The 15809-nt window shown below is 43.3% G+C and overlaps 1 protein-coding gene across 1 annotated transcript; it reads right to left on the bottom strand.

Moving 5' to 3' along the window:
• Nucleotides 1–7651: 7651 nt before the first annotated feature.
• Nucleotides 7652–11225, bottom strand: LOC133380646 (histone H2A type 2-B-like). The gene is made up of 2 exons (XM_061618351.1): nucleotides 11133–11225; nucleotides 7652–10890 (listed from the first exon to the last, which is right to left on the bottom strand). The coding sequence occupies exon 2, from the start codon at nucleotides 10787–10789 to the stop codon at nucleotides 10409–10411; it is 381 nt and encodes a 126-aa protein (XP_061474335.1). The 5' UTR covers nucleotides 10790–10890; nucleotides 11133–11225; the 3' UTR covers nucleotides 7652–10408.
• Between the last annotated feature and the right edge of the window lie 4584 nt (nucleotides 11226–15809).

Here is a 15809-nt window from a genome sequence, read left to right as displayed (position 1 = left end):
CCACTCGCTGCTTCCGTCGTGTGTTAAGTACCCAAGAGGGAAATGAAAACGTCTGTCATTCATCAGGGAGGGAGGAAATGGGGGCGCTGGAATTGTGCCCTAGAAGAGGGAACGCGTGCACACACGTCACGGTGTGGGGGTGGGGGAAGGTGCACTCTTGGCTTGACGAAATTATGGGGTGCGGCTATAGAACAAACCACCAGGTACCAGGGCGGGGAATGTAGGAGCAGATGCACTCACTCTGCCCCCCATAACATTTTGTGTCCGTCCGGAGTTTTCTGAATGTGGGCGTATCAATCCTTTTAACAGGAGCTCTTGCTGCTTCGAGCTCTGTTTCTGTAAAGGCAGGGAAGCATGAGGCTGCCTAGTTCTTTACAGCTTCCCTTGTCCCCCTTTCCAACTATATCTGAGTATTTATTTATTTACTTATTTATTTATTGCACTTGTATATTGCCCCATAGCCGAAGCTCTCTGGGCGGAACAAATATACAATTTAAAACACATATTTTAAAAACAATTTAAAACACAATTTTAAAATTTAAAACTATAAAAAAAATTAAAACACATGCTAAAATGCCTGGGAGAAGAGGAAAGTCTTGACCTGACACTGAAAAGATAAGTGTTGGCGCCAGGCGCACCTAGTCAAACAGATCATTCCATAACTTGGGGGCCACCACTGAGAAGGCCCTCTCCCTTGTTGCCACCCTCCAAGCTTCCTTTGGAGTAGGCATCCAGAGGAGTAGGCCTTGTAAGCTGGGGTTCGTTACAAAATCGGGGGGAAACAACCCAAGGAGCTGCAGTTTCAGGATACGACAGCAACGACTCGCCCTGGCAGGCTCTATCCCCCACCACCTCCAAAAAACCACGCATGTCTTAGTAAGACCCTCCTCCAGGTGGCGAGCCTTTCCTTTCCTACCTCGGGAGATCACGTCATCGGGTGCCAATGCGCACGAGCGGGGAGGGTAACCTCTGCTGGTTGGGTGCCTACGATTACCTCAAGCTATTTGCTGCACCAGGACCATCACTCCTTTCGCAAATAGTTTTGGTAACAGCAAGTTGAAAGGAAGGCGAGAGCGGAGAAAGCAAAGCACTCAATTGATTAGCGATTGCCTGCCTCTCTTCCAGAACTTCCCCTTCTGCCGCCATCATTACTTATTCTTATATTGGAAGGGCGTAGTGGCTGAGAGCGGCTTACGGCAGCCTTGTAGTTTAGCAGTTCCTAAAAATCCGATGTGACCATGCACTTCAGAACATCCAAATCACCACAGCCAGGTTTTATCAGCGATTCAATACGACTATGGGGAAGTCGTATATTCTTTACCCCGCCCCCTAATATCCCTTGCTGTCAGTGGCGGTTTTGCATTTCCAGTAAAACTTATCTCCGGTTGCTGCAAAGGTCATTCCGCCTAGTTTGGCAGCGGCTCCGTATCACGGCGGGATCAAGAGAACGCAAAGGCGATTGCGCTTCCTGGCCTTTTTACAGTGCTCTAGACGGTTCTCAAGTGTAAAATGGAGACCCCTCCCCCGAAGCTGGAAATTGCTTACCCAGGGCACCCCACACTGGTTACTCCCTCCCCGGGCCGCGGATATGGACTACATTCGCGGCAGAGGCAGGTACCCTGATACCGTATGGGGTAGGGGTGAGGTTAAGGTGAGAGAACCGATCAGACAGGAAAGCTGTGCTTTACCCGACTTCAGCGTTTCCAGTAGACACTGCAGCTGCATGAATTTTGCTAAGGACTTCACACTTTAGGGATGCATAATTTTAGAACCTTAGAGTGTCGTCTAGGGATACAGAAGTTGGCAGGTTGGAGCAGAGCAGGACTCCGCTTTTCACCCTGCAACCCGAGGCCCTGTTCTTGGGAATAGACTACTCCCCCCTTTTTTCTTACAGATACAGGAAGTAAGAGGCTTCACTTCATAACCTCATATCAGAAGAAACAGCTGACTATTTCCCCTACTTTTTAATCTTAACACTTGGCTCTACACCCAAAATCAAATACAGTAGGGCCCCACTCATATGGCGGGTTACATTCCAGACCCCCGCCTAAAAGCAAAACCCCCCAAAAAGAACACCCGAAAAACACCGTAAAAGCGGAACAAGCACCGTATGAGTGGGGCTTTACTCTAATTGAATGCCAAAAAGCGGGGCCTTACTGTACACAGCTCATTCCTAAGGAGACAGACCATGTCTCTCCCCACATACACCCCCTTAAACATAAAAATAAATGCACCGAAGTTACAGAGCAGACTCATGAAACATGTTAAGATTTGTTCACTTGTGGAGAAGACACACACCACTAGTAGCTAAGGAAATGGTCACATATGTTATGACTCACCCTCATGCAAACACAACCATGTAGTCCTGAAGGATGCAATACCTCTGGAACAGGTGCAAAGCACTGAGGGATATCCAGACTAAAAAAGGGATGACAGCTACACATATAGTGTACTAAAACTGGTTGTACAGAGAGCTCTTTAGAAATGCCATTTAGAACATCGAAACTAACAATGGAACTAACAGAAGAGCCTACTAGATCAGGCCAATGGCCTATCTAGTCCAATATCCTGTTCTTGCAGTGGTCTCTGGGAAGCTAGCAAGCAGGACCTAAGCACAAGAGCACTCTCACCTCCTGCGGTTTGCAGCAGCTGGTATTGGCAAGCATACTGCCTCTCACTGGGGAGGCAGGGCATAGCCATCATGACCAGCAACCATTGATAGCCTTTTCCTCCATTAATTTCTCTAATCCTCTTTTAAAGCGATCCAACTTAGTGGCTGTGAATTCCATAGTTTAACTATGCGCTGTGTGAAGAAATGCTTTGCTTTGTCTGTCCTGAATCTTCCAACATCATTGTTCTAGCATTTATGCGAGGGAGGAAAACTTTTCTCTATCCGCTGACAGCAGTGGGTCACACACACCATTATGGCACTTTATCAAGATACATATGGAGGAGTTGTTTCCATAACCTATTTAAGAAAAAATAATGGTATGAGATTCTCTTAGCTTCACAGCCTCATATAGGTACAGCCACAGAGCCAAGACATGTGACAGTATTGTTTGCTGTCAGAGAATTTGTTTGGAAAGTGATTGTAGAGGCCACTTAAGAGATAAGGGGGCCTGGCTCTGCAGAACTGATAAGCTATTTAAAAAATCACCTTTTAGGTATATCCAAGAGCCGGTAGGTAAAAACCCCAACTTTTTCCATGAAAAAGAAAACACTGAAGATTGTATTCGGTGCTAGTCTTACTCAAAGTAGACTCTTTGAAGTTAACTTAGTTAACATGACTAACTTAGGTTCATTAATTTCAATGGGGCTATGCTGAGTAGGACTTAAATACAACCCTAAGTGACTTCATCTTTGACAACGTGAGCCACAATCATGCTTCTCTCCAGAAAAGACATTTTTCACAACTAACCAATCATGTAGTGCAATAGCAGAATCCTGCAGGAATTTTAAAGTGGGGGGGGGGAAGGGAGAGACAGAGAAAAGTCACAGCAGCATTCCATTCTGTAGTTCGCAAGCGTCTCGGGATGTATATGCAAACAGAAAAGGAGAGAGTAGCACCATCTGCTTGGAAGAACAGCCTGCTAGATCAGGCCAATGACCCATCTATTCCAGCATCCTGTTCTCACAGCAGCTCACCAGATGCTATAGGAAGCCCACAAGGAGGATCTGAGCAGAAGAGCACTCTCCCCTCCTGCAGTTTCCAGCAACCAGTATTTGGAAGCATACTGCCTCCTACCATGGAGGCAAATATAGCTACTGCAAATAGTAGCCACTGATAGATAGCCTTAGCCTCCAATGTATTTGTATAATCCATTGGTTCCCAAACTTTTTTTTCCTCACTTGAAAACTGCTGAAGGTCTTGGCAGCCCAGTAAATGATTTTTCTGCCTGTTATAGCAATTGTAATTCTGAATTCAAATTGTAATACAATAATATAATATAAGAAATAAGAAGCAACAAAAATACAATTAAAAGTCAATATGAATATTCAGCGCAATGGCTGTGCTGTCTCTCATCTTCACAAATTCAGACATGCCGTGGACCACCTGAATGAAGCTCACCGACCACCAATAGTCCATGGACCACAGTTTGGGCACTCCTTGTCTAATCTTTTAAAGCCATCCAAGCAGGTGACCATCACTGCCTCCTTTCGGAGCACATTTCATAGTTTAACTATGGACAGTGTGAAGTACTCCTTTTGTTTGTCCTCATATCTTCCAACATTCAGCTTCATTGGATTTCCATGAGTTCTAGTGTTATGAGGGAGAAAAGCTTTTCTCCATCCACTTTCTCCATGGCATGCATAGTTTTATACACTTCTGTCATGTCACCTCTTACTCACCTTTTCTTTAAACTAAAAAGCCCCAAATGCTGCAACCTTTCCTCAAAGGAGAGTTGCTCCATCCCCTTGATCATTTTGGTTGCCCTTTGGCAACCAAGTTTGGGGACCAATTTATGCTAAAGCTGAGGAACTTAGGCCCCACAATCTCTTCCCACTACCCTAAACTATTTTAAGGATTATAAAGACACATTTTTCAATGAAAGTGCTGTATGGAATAATTGTGTTAAAAGGCCTAATATAGCAGCTCACTGCTGGTCCTGACCAACCTGCTTCGGTTCGTATCCAACTTTAACAGTATTCTGTAGAATGGATCTGTCTTTTAAATGCGCTTGCCCAGTTCTTTAAAGGGTACTGTTCAGTTTATCTTCAGTTATTGTTCAGAGAGCAATAACAACTGGGTGTAATACATTTAGAAAAATATATATCTTTATTTTTCTGTACTTAAGATCTTTAGACAGACGTTATCAACATTATTCACTAAGATTCTCATATATTGCAGTGACTTACGGTTTTAAGCAATAAATTAGAATTAGATCACCAAGATTCTAGGAAACGCTATACCCAGAAAAGTCAGACTTCCTATGACCACCCTCAACTTCTATGATGACTGCTACTTTCAAGCTATTCCTTTCACACACTTTCCTATCTGCATTCTCTTCCATAGTCTAGTTTCCACTACCCACTCTTTTCCATTAGCATTAAAGGGAATAGCTAACAGTAACATCTTTAAGGCATGGCAAGAAAACCCACACTCAAAAGTCACCAATTCAAGTAAGATACAGACCCGGTTCACATCTAATGCTAAGCCAAATCATGTCTTAACAGGAATGTACAAGCACGAGGCTCCTGGAGATCATAGCCACTTTGCTCTCTCCCTGTCCTACTTCTGCAAGCTAAGCCATGGTTTGGTTTAGTATGTCATTCCAGCCCATGCTCATGGTTTGTCTCGCTCAATACAAACCATGAACTGTAACCAAGGTTTGTTCTTTATTTACAGCTCATGGTTTGTCTGGAATGAGACAAACTACAAGCCCAGGTTCAGATGACAAGCTAAGCCAAAGCCTAGCTTAGCTCACAGCAGCAGGACCAAAGGAAGAGCAAAGTGGCCATGACCTCCTCTCCAGCAGCCTACATGTTCATGCTATGCCATGGTTTGGCATAGTGTTACATGCAAGCTAAGCCACAGACTCTTTTAGATATACTAGTAGCTGGCTTGCTCTTATGCGGAATGCTCTTTCTAGAGAAGCAAGAGCTAGGTTTGCTTTTAGTGTAATTTAATATTTCAGTCTCATACATCAGTTCTGTCCATTGGCAGAAAGGTACGAAAGGCATTGATAACATAGTTTTTGACTGATAGTCTTGATATCACCCCAGCTACATAAAACATTAAGTGCTACATAACACAGTCAATATTCACCCATGGAAGACAAAAAGGACTTCTAGCAACAGCTAACCTAATTATTTATTTATTGTATTTGTATACCGCCCCATAGCCGAAGTATTTAGATACTTATGTTAGGACTCATCAGCAATGTAACATTTAAATACTTACCCACCACATTAAGTCAGTTTATTTAAATCTATCTAGCAGTTGCCAGTTTTTAGTTACACTAATAGTTTATACCAGGGTGAAGGGCCTTTGGCTTGCAGGCCTAATTAAACATCTTAGGCCTCTCCATTTATTCTGTGAGGGCACTTTGGCCAAGCCACGCTCAACTGTCCTACACCTGAGATCATATATGACGCCCTGTGTTGGAGGTAAAGGTGGGACTTGTACGAAAAGGACTTTGCAGGCACTGCCAATCAGTAGCACCTGCAAAGCCTCTAACTTAATGCTTTCCAAGTGCCAACAATTAGCTGGATCTCTGCAATAAAGAAAAGTGTATTTTCTGTTTTCCATCCCAATTCCCCATCTTCAGAGGCCTGAATTGCTAGTTTTCTTCTATCAAATTCTTTCTAAAACAAGCAGCAAAATCCTTATTCCAGCTTGAGGGTAGAAATAATTTTTTAAAAGAAAAAAGCATTATCAAAACAGATTTAGTTGGGTAAGCTTGCTACCCCTCCCAGATCCAGCTTTTGCCTTGTCTTTTTGGGGGGTGGGAAATGGATGCAACAGCAAACATCCTGCTTTCCATCATCTGCAAAACAACCTTTTGGATCAGGTGTGGGTAATGTTTGGCCCTCCAGATGTTGCTGAACTACATCTCCCATCAGCCCTAGCAAGCATGACCAGTAGCCAGGGATGATGAGAGATGTAGTTAAGGAAACTTCTGGAGGGCCAAAGGTTCCCCACACCTGTTTTAGATGCTCAGATGTGGGGAGCCATGAGTTCTTCACAATGAAGTGTGAAGGCCCTTCTTAGAACTTAAGTGGCCTTCTGATATTTTGACTGTGTATGTTTAATTACATTCCCTCCCCTTGAGCTTTAGTCATTTAATAACCAATTAAAAATAAAAAAGATCAAGGGGCCAAGTGATGAGGATACACAACACTTATATCTGTTAAAGGCTAAAGAGGTTTCCTTCTGGTTAGCTTGAATGGAGATGAGAGCACAATGCAAGTTGCCCTATTCTTTCAAACAAGAAAAGCACTGCACATCTTAATCCTGTCCACATTTTCTTAGGAAACTGTATTCAGCTGAACTGGCTTTCTTCGGACTTCATAGTCTTTATACTCTGATCCTAGCAGCCTTTTGGAAGCAAGTCATGCCAACTTGAACTGGCCCCACCAAAAGTTTGATGGGCTCCAATGCAATCAAGAGCACAATTTGCAGGGGATCCCCTATTCATTGTGATGTAAGGAATACCCCAGTGCATTGGGCATTTCTCTAACAAGGTAATGGGAAACTTTTCCTAGTACAGAGCTCTACATGCAGGGGAATCTTGGGATTAAGGTGCCATTCACTAAGAGAAGAAGGGAGTGGGGTGAAAAGGGAGGAAGACAGGAAGCATTTGGTTGTGTAGGTCAGACATGCATTTAAAAATGGACTTCACTACCAGGACCATTTAATGAGACTTGGGCCAAAATGGGCTTCAGATTAATTTCTTATTGGTTAATCAACACCATTGAATTTGCTCTCTTAAATGGAAAGAAGGAACTTGGGAGCTGAAAGATAGATGGCTCATGCTGCAGTTGAGTCAGGGTTACTGGACTAAGCCTTTGACCTTCCTCTGCTCACTTTCCCTTTCCCCAGCAATATTTTTACAACAGTTGGGCATAAATGTACATTACAGACAGACAAAAAAATAAACCATTTCATGGATTAAATAACCCCCAAACAGCTAAATAATTGATATGTTGATGAGAGGCAACTTTGATGTGCATTCAAGACTGAATCAGTTTAATAAGAATATTGACTTTGCACTTTTCCAGTATCACAAGTTCTGCATTTTCTAATAAATACAAAGCAGTCTGACAGAACACAAAATACTGATCTTGAAATAATAAAAAAGACAGAAAAACTAAAACTCTCCTATTTTTCAGTAGTTATTTGCATTTAAACAATCTCTGCCCCTTCAATGATGCAATCAGTGTGCATTCTGAAATAAAGCAAGAGCGCTACGCTGGTCCAGTGCCAGAGGAATGAGATAGCAACTTAGAAACAAGAGGGCTTTTTTCTGAGTCTGCAGTGGGAGACAGGCAAGACAAATCAGACAAGGGCAGATAAAGGTTCTGCCTCTCAGATATCACCAAGAAGACAGTGCACCAGCAACAGAGTGAACAAACCACTTTCATTACCCAGGTATTAAAGCATCCAAGTTCCACTAATTTAGGTATTAGTCGAACCAGAGCAAGACAATACTTCATCCACAATTTCACACCTCATTTGATAGGTTGAACACATGCTACTTAACAGCACATACATAGTTGCCCATAAATATTATTACAAGTTCTACTTGTTCAATAGCCTAGACACTGCTGCATGCACATGGTTCTATAAACTTTTCACCTAAGCAAGCAAGATTTGGCTCCGATACCATTTTAGAGTACCACAGCTACTATGTATCACAGGACCGGCTAGGCCAACTTCCATGCTCATACGTTATCCAAACACCAATTTAGTAAACCAACACATTAACTAGATATTTTATTCTAGTATAAATTAAGTTCTCCCCCTAAAAAAACCCAAATCTCAAAAATTAATCAATTGAAGATTACAATTAAACAGATGTCACACACTACTTTAAATACTAGAAGTGAATTTCTGAACAGAAAATACTGTAAGTAGTTTAAAAGTGCAAATAAGGACACAAAATGCTAAGTTTCCATAACTGTGGGAAGCTTTACAACAGAACTAATAATCCAAAAAAGGGGGTGGGGGAGGAAGAAACAGACAAGACAACACAACTGCTTCTGTTTCAAGGAAACATCAAGCACCTCTGACCTACCATTATTTAGGTTGAAAAACCACAACAGCCATTACACTAAAATACTTTCATTTCAGCCACTTTAGCTCCACTGACGTCAAAAGGACGAAAATAGACCTAAATCCAAGGACTCTTGCTTAAAATGGGTTTCCAGCTAAGCTGTTAAGTACATTCAGAAGATCTGAATGCACGGCATCAAGGCTACAGAAAGATAATAGATTCCCTCCCATTCCCAAGAGTTGGTTTGAAAGAGAGATTGCTGTTCATGGCCTGCATACTCATCTCACTTTAGCGTCTTGACACAAAAGGTCTTACACGGTTTTGTATTTTTTTTAAAAAAAAACTACCAAAACACATTCAGCCAGAAGTGACAGACAAGACATGTGTACACCCTAGGAAGTGAAGCCTGTCAAATGACTTTCAGCTCTCTCTCACAAACTACTGTTTGCCTCCAGTCCAAAGCCATTACCTTTATAAACCAGATTAAAAAGGTAGCTTTGCAATAACAAAAATTCAAAATTTAACAATAGTGTACAATTAAGAATGGAGTACAAATACAGTGACACAAGACCTCATAATAAAACAAACAAGGAAGGGGGGGAAGCTTAGCATAGGAAGCTATTACTTTTCTCAACAAGAGAAGTTTCTCTTTTCACATTGAAATATTCCTGGCAGCTCCCCCCCCCTTTTTTATTCCTAAGTTTGTAATCACATACAATGGGGATGTGCAGCAACATCAGGTAGATAGATCCATCACCATCTTCAGCTCTGCAACAGCAGTTTTAAGAGATTAGATCGAATATTCGTGCAAAACAATAAAGCAACGGAGAGGTTATCCCTTCTTCCTCAGAGTCCCCACTCCCACCCTTTTAGGTGCACAGACAGGGTACAGGAAAAAAATCTCCACTGTCACATCACAAATGGGTGGCATTTTGCCCAAGCAAAAGTCCCTTGCCTTCCAGTGTAGGCTTGAAGCCTCACTGTTGCTGCATGACTTCCGCTCTTCCAGGTAGTCCCACTTTTTTCCAGTTCAAGAAAAATAAAAGATGCACAAATCATTCTTCTAGTTCCAAAACAGTTCCTTCTTTCCAAATCCCCCCCTCCCGAATTATAGGGGCTTTAAGGGAGGAAAATGAAGAAAAACCTAATTGCACCAATGCTGTAGGTTTAAGCTGTTTCAAGATAGTAGATTTGAAGCTAAATTATCCAGTGGGGGAAAAGAGGGGAGGGGAGAGAATGAGAAGTGAGAGAAAAATACAGAAATCAATTTGCAGGGCGTTAGGTGGCAGCCACCAGGCCTGAGGCACGTGCCTTTTGGAGACGGGGAAATGATTTAAGACTGCTCTTCCCACACCAATCCCTGGGATTGAAATAGGGCAGGAGCGCTAAGCGAGGTGCGAGAGGGCCGATCGTTCAGAGAGAGCAGGACTGACCAGAGCGAGGGGGCAGCCCAGCGGTTATAGCGCCTGGCACAGGGAGCAAGCGAGGAAGAGAGCAAGAAAGGATGCGCATAGACGGCCCAGAGATGGCTGCGCCAAGGCAGAGGATGCGGGGAAAAGATCTGCGCTGCACCAAGTGAAGTAGAGAAAGGGAGGAAGTGTCCGGTGTCCGTTGCCCGCTGTACCGGATCCTGTGGGTGGGGCGCAAGGGGTCACGTCGTCGGTCGATTCTCTTCGGAATTTCGACCGGACTCATTTCTTGGAGCTCTGGGTCTTCTTGGGCAGCAGCACGGCCTGGATATTGGGCAGGACCCCACCCTGGGCGATGGTCACTCCACCAAGCAGCTTGTTGAGCTCCTCGTCGTTGCGGATGGCCAGCTGCAGGTGCCGGGGAATGATCCTGGTCTTTTTGTTGTCCCGCGCAGCGTTGCCGGCCAGTTCCAGGATCTCAGCAGAGAGGTACTCGAGGACAGCAGCCAAATAAACCGGCGCTCCGGCCCCCACCCGCTCGGCGTAGTTGCCTTTCCGCAGCAGCCGGTGTACTCGCCCTACTGGGAACTGGAGGCCGGCTCGGGAGGAGCGAGACTTGGCTTTGGCTCGCGCTTTGCCCCCGGATTTCCCTCGGCCGGACATAGCGGGAAGGCTGGTTAGCAGGAGGACACTCGGAAAGGACTAGAAACCGAGGCCCGGCACTTGGTCACGAAGCAGGCAGGGAGGAAGAGAGTCAGCCTCGCCTGGATAACGGGAAGGAAAACAACACTAGCGTTAGCAAAGCGAAGCGCAGGTCAGGGCAGACAGAACGTTGGAATACAACAGTGCATACACTGCTCCCCTGACGCGTGTTTTAGAGCAATAGCCCCTCCTCTCCCAACCCAGCCTAGCAACCCAACCCAGAAGCGGTTCAGGAAGCCAACTACACGCTTGACTCCAACTACCACCAATAAGCATCACGCGGGGGTCTCCTCCCTCCCCTCACCGTTAGCCGCTTTGCAGAGGAAGCGGCCGGCCCAATAGCCTCAGCTGCAATGACAATAACAAGCGGGAGATGCTGGAGGATATAAATCCAAGCCCAACCTGTCGGCGGCTCTCCATTGGCGGCGATGAGAGCAGAGCCGGGCTGCTATTGGCGGGTATTCCGATCCCTGATTTGCATAGGAGCTCGCGTCGTCCATGTTCGGATGGAGCTGGAACGGCAACCGACACAGGCTTGGCCGCCTGCAAAGAGAGCTGCTGGTGAAGCATATTAATGTGCAGTAGCAGCAGCAGCAGCTTTGAGAGACGCGGGGGTCTTTGGTACTGTGTGACAAAGGAATGCAACAGGGAAGAGAAGTGTGGTTGCTTTACTTGTTTATTTATTTACCGCCCCATAGGCGAAGCTCTCTGGGCGGTTTACAATAACTAAAAACATTAAAAACAAATATACAAATTTAAAAACACATCTTTTAAAAACTATTTAAAACACATGTATGTGTATGGAAGAAGGGTGGATATAAATGTGACAGAATATGATTTATTCAGGGCGAATGAGAATTGCTCAAAAATGCTTCTGCTGGATAGCCAAGTGGTGAACAAGTTGAAACCAGCCACCGCCTTCAGGCCAGCTCCCAGTAGATCAAGTATGCCCACATTAGTGAACTCACCATCCTAATGGGAGTTGAGGGTAAGGAAAAAGACAGACAAGCTTAGTCCCCTCTCCAAGTTCAGTTTCTTGAAATACTTTTGTCTCCCCAACCCACCTGGTGACTAACCAGCAGGTGCAAACCCAAGCTTAAGATCAATACCGCCCCATCCTAGGCTGAGCGCAGCATCAGCTATCAAAGCAAACATAACGACATTCTGCTTTTACTAGAGGGACTATTCTCAGGCAGGGCCTAATAAGGAAGAGCATAAGATGACACCATTTATCAGTGCAGTATCTGGGTGTCCTTCCAGAGAACATTTCATATTTGTTTATAGTCCTCTCTGCTGGGTATTGCTTTAGGTTTAGAAGCCTAATTTGCAGTATCTTACGGTAAAGATACTTAAAAAGGACAATAGCCCAACCCAAAGCAGGCAGATAAACCTATGCCAAACTAACCAAACTTTGGTCAAAAGACCAAATTAAGTGCTTGATTCCCAATCCCTCAGTTGTGCCAAACACAACACAATCATTATTATTGTGCATTTATATAGAGCTTTTAGTGCACCATACATGTCATATAACGTTGTACCTTATTTAACTTAGTATTATCAAGTTGTAGATGGGAGATTAAGAGGCAGTGGCTTGCCTAAGGCCACCAGTGAGGTTATAGTTGCAAGGGAACTATGAATAAACTAGGATAACATTACATTCTTACACCAGTACTCTGTACTACCTCTCATTTATAGGCAGCACAATCCTGAAGAAATATGCTAGGGGCCAGATACATTGGTTCCCACCAGTATAAATCAGTGTAATTATATTGAGGTGGGGGAAGCCCCCCTGCTCAGGGTAGCTGGGGGTTAGGATTGCACTGAAAGAGTTGCATCATCTTCACCCATGAGCAAAACGTGCATGTACTGTTGGGCCTGTTTTTATTGATTTCCTCAGCAGCCACAAAAACAGTATTTTGCATTTAAAACAGACTGACCCACAAATTCTCCCTGTGATGTACTGGAACCGGGATAAACTCTTTGGCTGTTGGATCAAGCAGGCCTTGTTCAAATCATGAATACACTTATTCAAATTAAAATTTGTTGCAAATGTGTCTGCTGTGAAGCATGTCAGATGAAACATTGCCAGATCAACTTCCCATAAACAGCTGTGTGTTAGTCTGCTGCAGCAAATACAACAGAATGTTGTGGCACTTAAAAGTCTAATAGGATGTATATAGCATAAACTTTTGTGGACTAGAAGCCACTTTATCAGATGAATCTGATGGATTTGCATCTCCTGCAGTGAACTCTAGTCCACAGAAGGTTGCTATAATAAATCTTGTTAGTCTTTAACATGCCACATCGTGTAATTGCCACACTAGACTTTAAGGGACAGAGGAAACAACAGTCAGGGAAATACTTCTATGGCCAAGGGAAAGTGAAACCATTTAGAGCTGCCGCAGAAAGCAGAAATTAGGCCCAACTAGCTGTTAAGCAAGAAGAACTAACCAACACAAGCCAAAGGATTTTTGAATTGACAAAAATGAGAACTGTAAGTAGGAAGACCAGCTTGGACGTGATTGTGCAGAATTGCTATAAATCCTTTAATATATTTACATTCCAGGCCTAAACCCATTTGTTAGGACTAGGATGCACATTTTATGAAGAATGTAGAAAAGAGACCATTTACTTCCATGTTCTTGGAGGCTTTTCAAAACTGAATTGGAGAGACTTGTGATGGATACTTCAGCATATTCAGTACCTAAGGAAAGACCACCAAGCTTGTGACAGTATAAAATTATGCATATTGGAGCAAAAAATCTTAATTTCACATATACGCTCATGGGGTCTGAACTGGCGGTGACCAACCAGGAGAGAGACCTCGGGGTTGTAGTGGACAGCACGATGAAAATGTCGACCCAGTGTGCGGCAGCTGTGAAAAAGGCAAATTCCATGCTAGCGATCATTAGGAAAGGTATTATTGAAAATAAAACAGCCGATATCATAATGCCGTTGTATAAATCTATGGTGCGGCCGCATTTGGAATACTGTGTACAGTTCTGGTCACCTCATCTCAAAAAGGATATTCTAGAGTTGGAAAAGGTTCAGAAGAGGGCAACCAGAATGATCAAGGGGATGGAGCGACTCCCTTACGAGGAAAGGTTGCAGCATTTGGGGCTTTTTAGTTTAGAGAAAAGGCGGGTCAGAGGAGACATGATAGAAGTGTATAAAATTATGCATGGCATTGAGAAAGTGGATAGAGAAAAGTTCTTCTCCCTCTCTCATAATACTAGAACTCGTGGACATTCAAAGAAGCTGAATGTTGGAAGATTCAGGACAGACAAAAGGAAGTACTTCTTTACTCAGTGCATAGTTAAACTATGGAATTTGCTCCCACAAGATGCAGTAATGGTCACCAGCTTGGATGGCTTTAAAAGAAGATTAGACAAATTCATGGAGGACAGGGCTATCAATGGCTACTAGCTGTGATGGCTGTGCTCTGCCACCCTAGTCAGAGGCAGCATGCTTCTGAAAACCAGTTGCCGGAAGCCTCAGGAGGGGAGAGTGTTCTTGCACTTGGGTCCTGCTTGCGGGCTTCCCCCAGGCACCTGGTTGGCCACTGTGAGAACAGGATGCTGGACTAGATGGGCCACTGGCCTGATCCAGCAGGCTCTTCTTATGTTCTTATGACAGTATGCATCGTTATTGAACAAACACCATTCATAGACTATTTAAGCTAGTGTAAATTGCTTACATAGATATTGTGTCAAAAGGTACAGGTTCTCTACTAACAATGTTTATATATTTATAAATAAAATTAAAGCTCTGGGAAAAGAAAAAAGAATTGCAGAATTTTCTTCTTTATTATCCTGCTCACACAAAATATATTCATGGTTCTGAAGCAGCAGTTGGAAAATAAGTATCTTCAAGTGCATCTTAGGGAAATCTCTCAACTGTTTTCCAATTTCCTCGTACTCTTTTACAAAGACAATGCAGAAACAAAACATACACTATTATTTATGAAAGTTTGCCCCTCTTTCCCCAGACTCACATCAGTATTTCTGAAGTAACGATATGACTTACCTTAGAACAACTGGCCCGGATAATTACATGGACAAGTCAGAAAAAACTATAGAGATTATGAAACTTTTCAAAAAGGATGGCAATAATGGAGGTGGGGGAGAATCATTAACCAAATTTCTGATGTCTCTACCATCCCAGCTAGTGGAAAACAGTTATTTCTTACTAAGTCCAAACCATGGAGAGTTTGGAGTCTTTCCACTGGGCACTATGTCAGTGCAGAGAGGTAACTCTGTACCATTAATAGTAACGTATGCTATTGTGAGACAGGAATTCCTTCCCATCCCAATGATCATAATTCCACAATAACCCCAACTTATACAAATGACTGTATTTTAAGAGAAGGAGGAGAGCAGTCTAGAAGAGGATTTCCTCCTGTCCTGAGTGGTGGGATACCGAGACTATGGCCAATGGAGAAAGGGAAAGGGCATGTCTACAGGCAAGATGAGCCCCAGCATTTAAAGGAATTTCTGTTTTTATTGTAGTTCAAGAATATTTATGCTGTGGTTTTGGTCAAGATTTCTCCAGCAATTTTTAAAAAAGCTCTGCTGTAGTTTAAAATGGCTTTAACACTGAACTAATATAGTAGTACAAACACTCCTGAACCAGGACACTTCTAGCATTAAATAATTAAGTAAAAAACTCAGTGTGAACACCACCAGAGTTCTCACAATTTCATGTGCTAATGTTCACTGTTATATTTGTCAAGACATGACAGGCACACTATTCAGTGCCTCTGAGGCTGCAATCCTAACCTCACTTCCCTGCAACTAAACCCCATGACTTCAGTGTGACCTGAATAGGTATGGTTAGGATTGCAGCCTAAATTATTTTGTTATGATTAGCTGGAATTGGGTGACACACAAAAATATGAATTTTTAACCATTATTTAAAAGGAAAGGAAAGAATGCTCTCCAGAGGATTTTCCACCTGCTAAACTCTTTGCTCCAATAGTCAG

The sequence above is a fragment of the Rhineura floridana genome, chromosome 3, assembly GCF_030035675.1.
Source record: "Rhineura floridana isolate rRhiFlo1 chromosome 3, rRhiFlo1.hap2, whole genome shotgun sequence".
Lineage (NCBI taxonomy): Eukaryota > Metazoa > Chordata > Lepidosauria > Squamata > Rhineuridae > Rhineura > Rhineura floridana.
The sequence above is the reverse complement of the archived record's forward strand: the minus strand, read 5'-3'. Positions and strand labels throughout refer to the sequence as shown.

What these genes read in the sequence shown, in the direction of transcription:
- LOC133380646 (XM_061618351.1), bottom strand. Translation starts at nt 10,789, where the DNA reads ATGTCCGGCCGAGGGAAATCCGGGGGCAAAGCGCGAGCCAAAGCCAAG.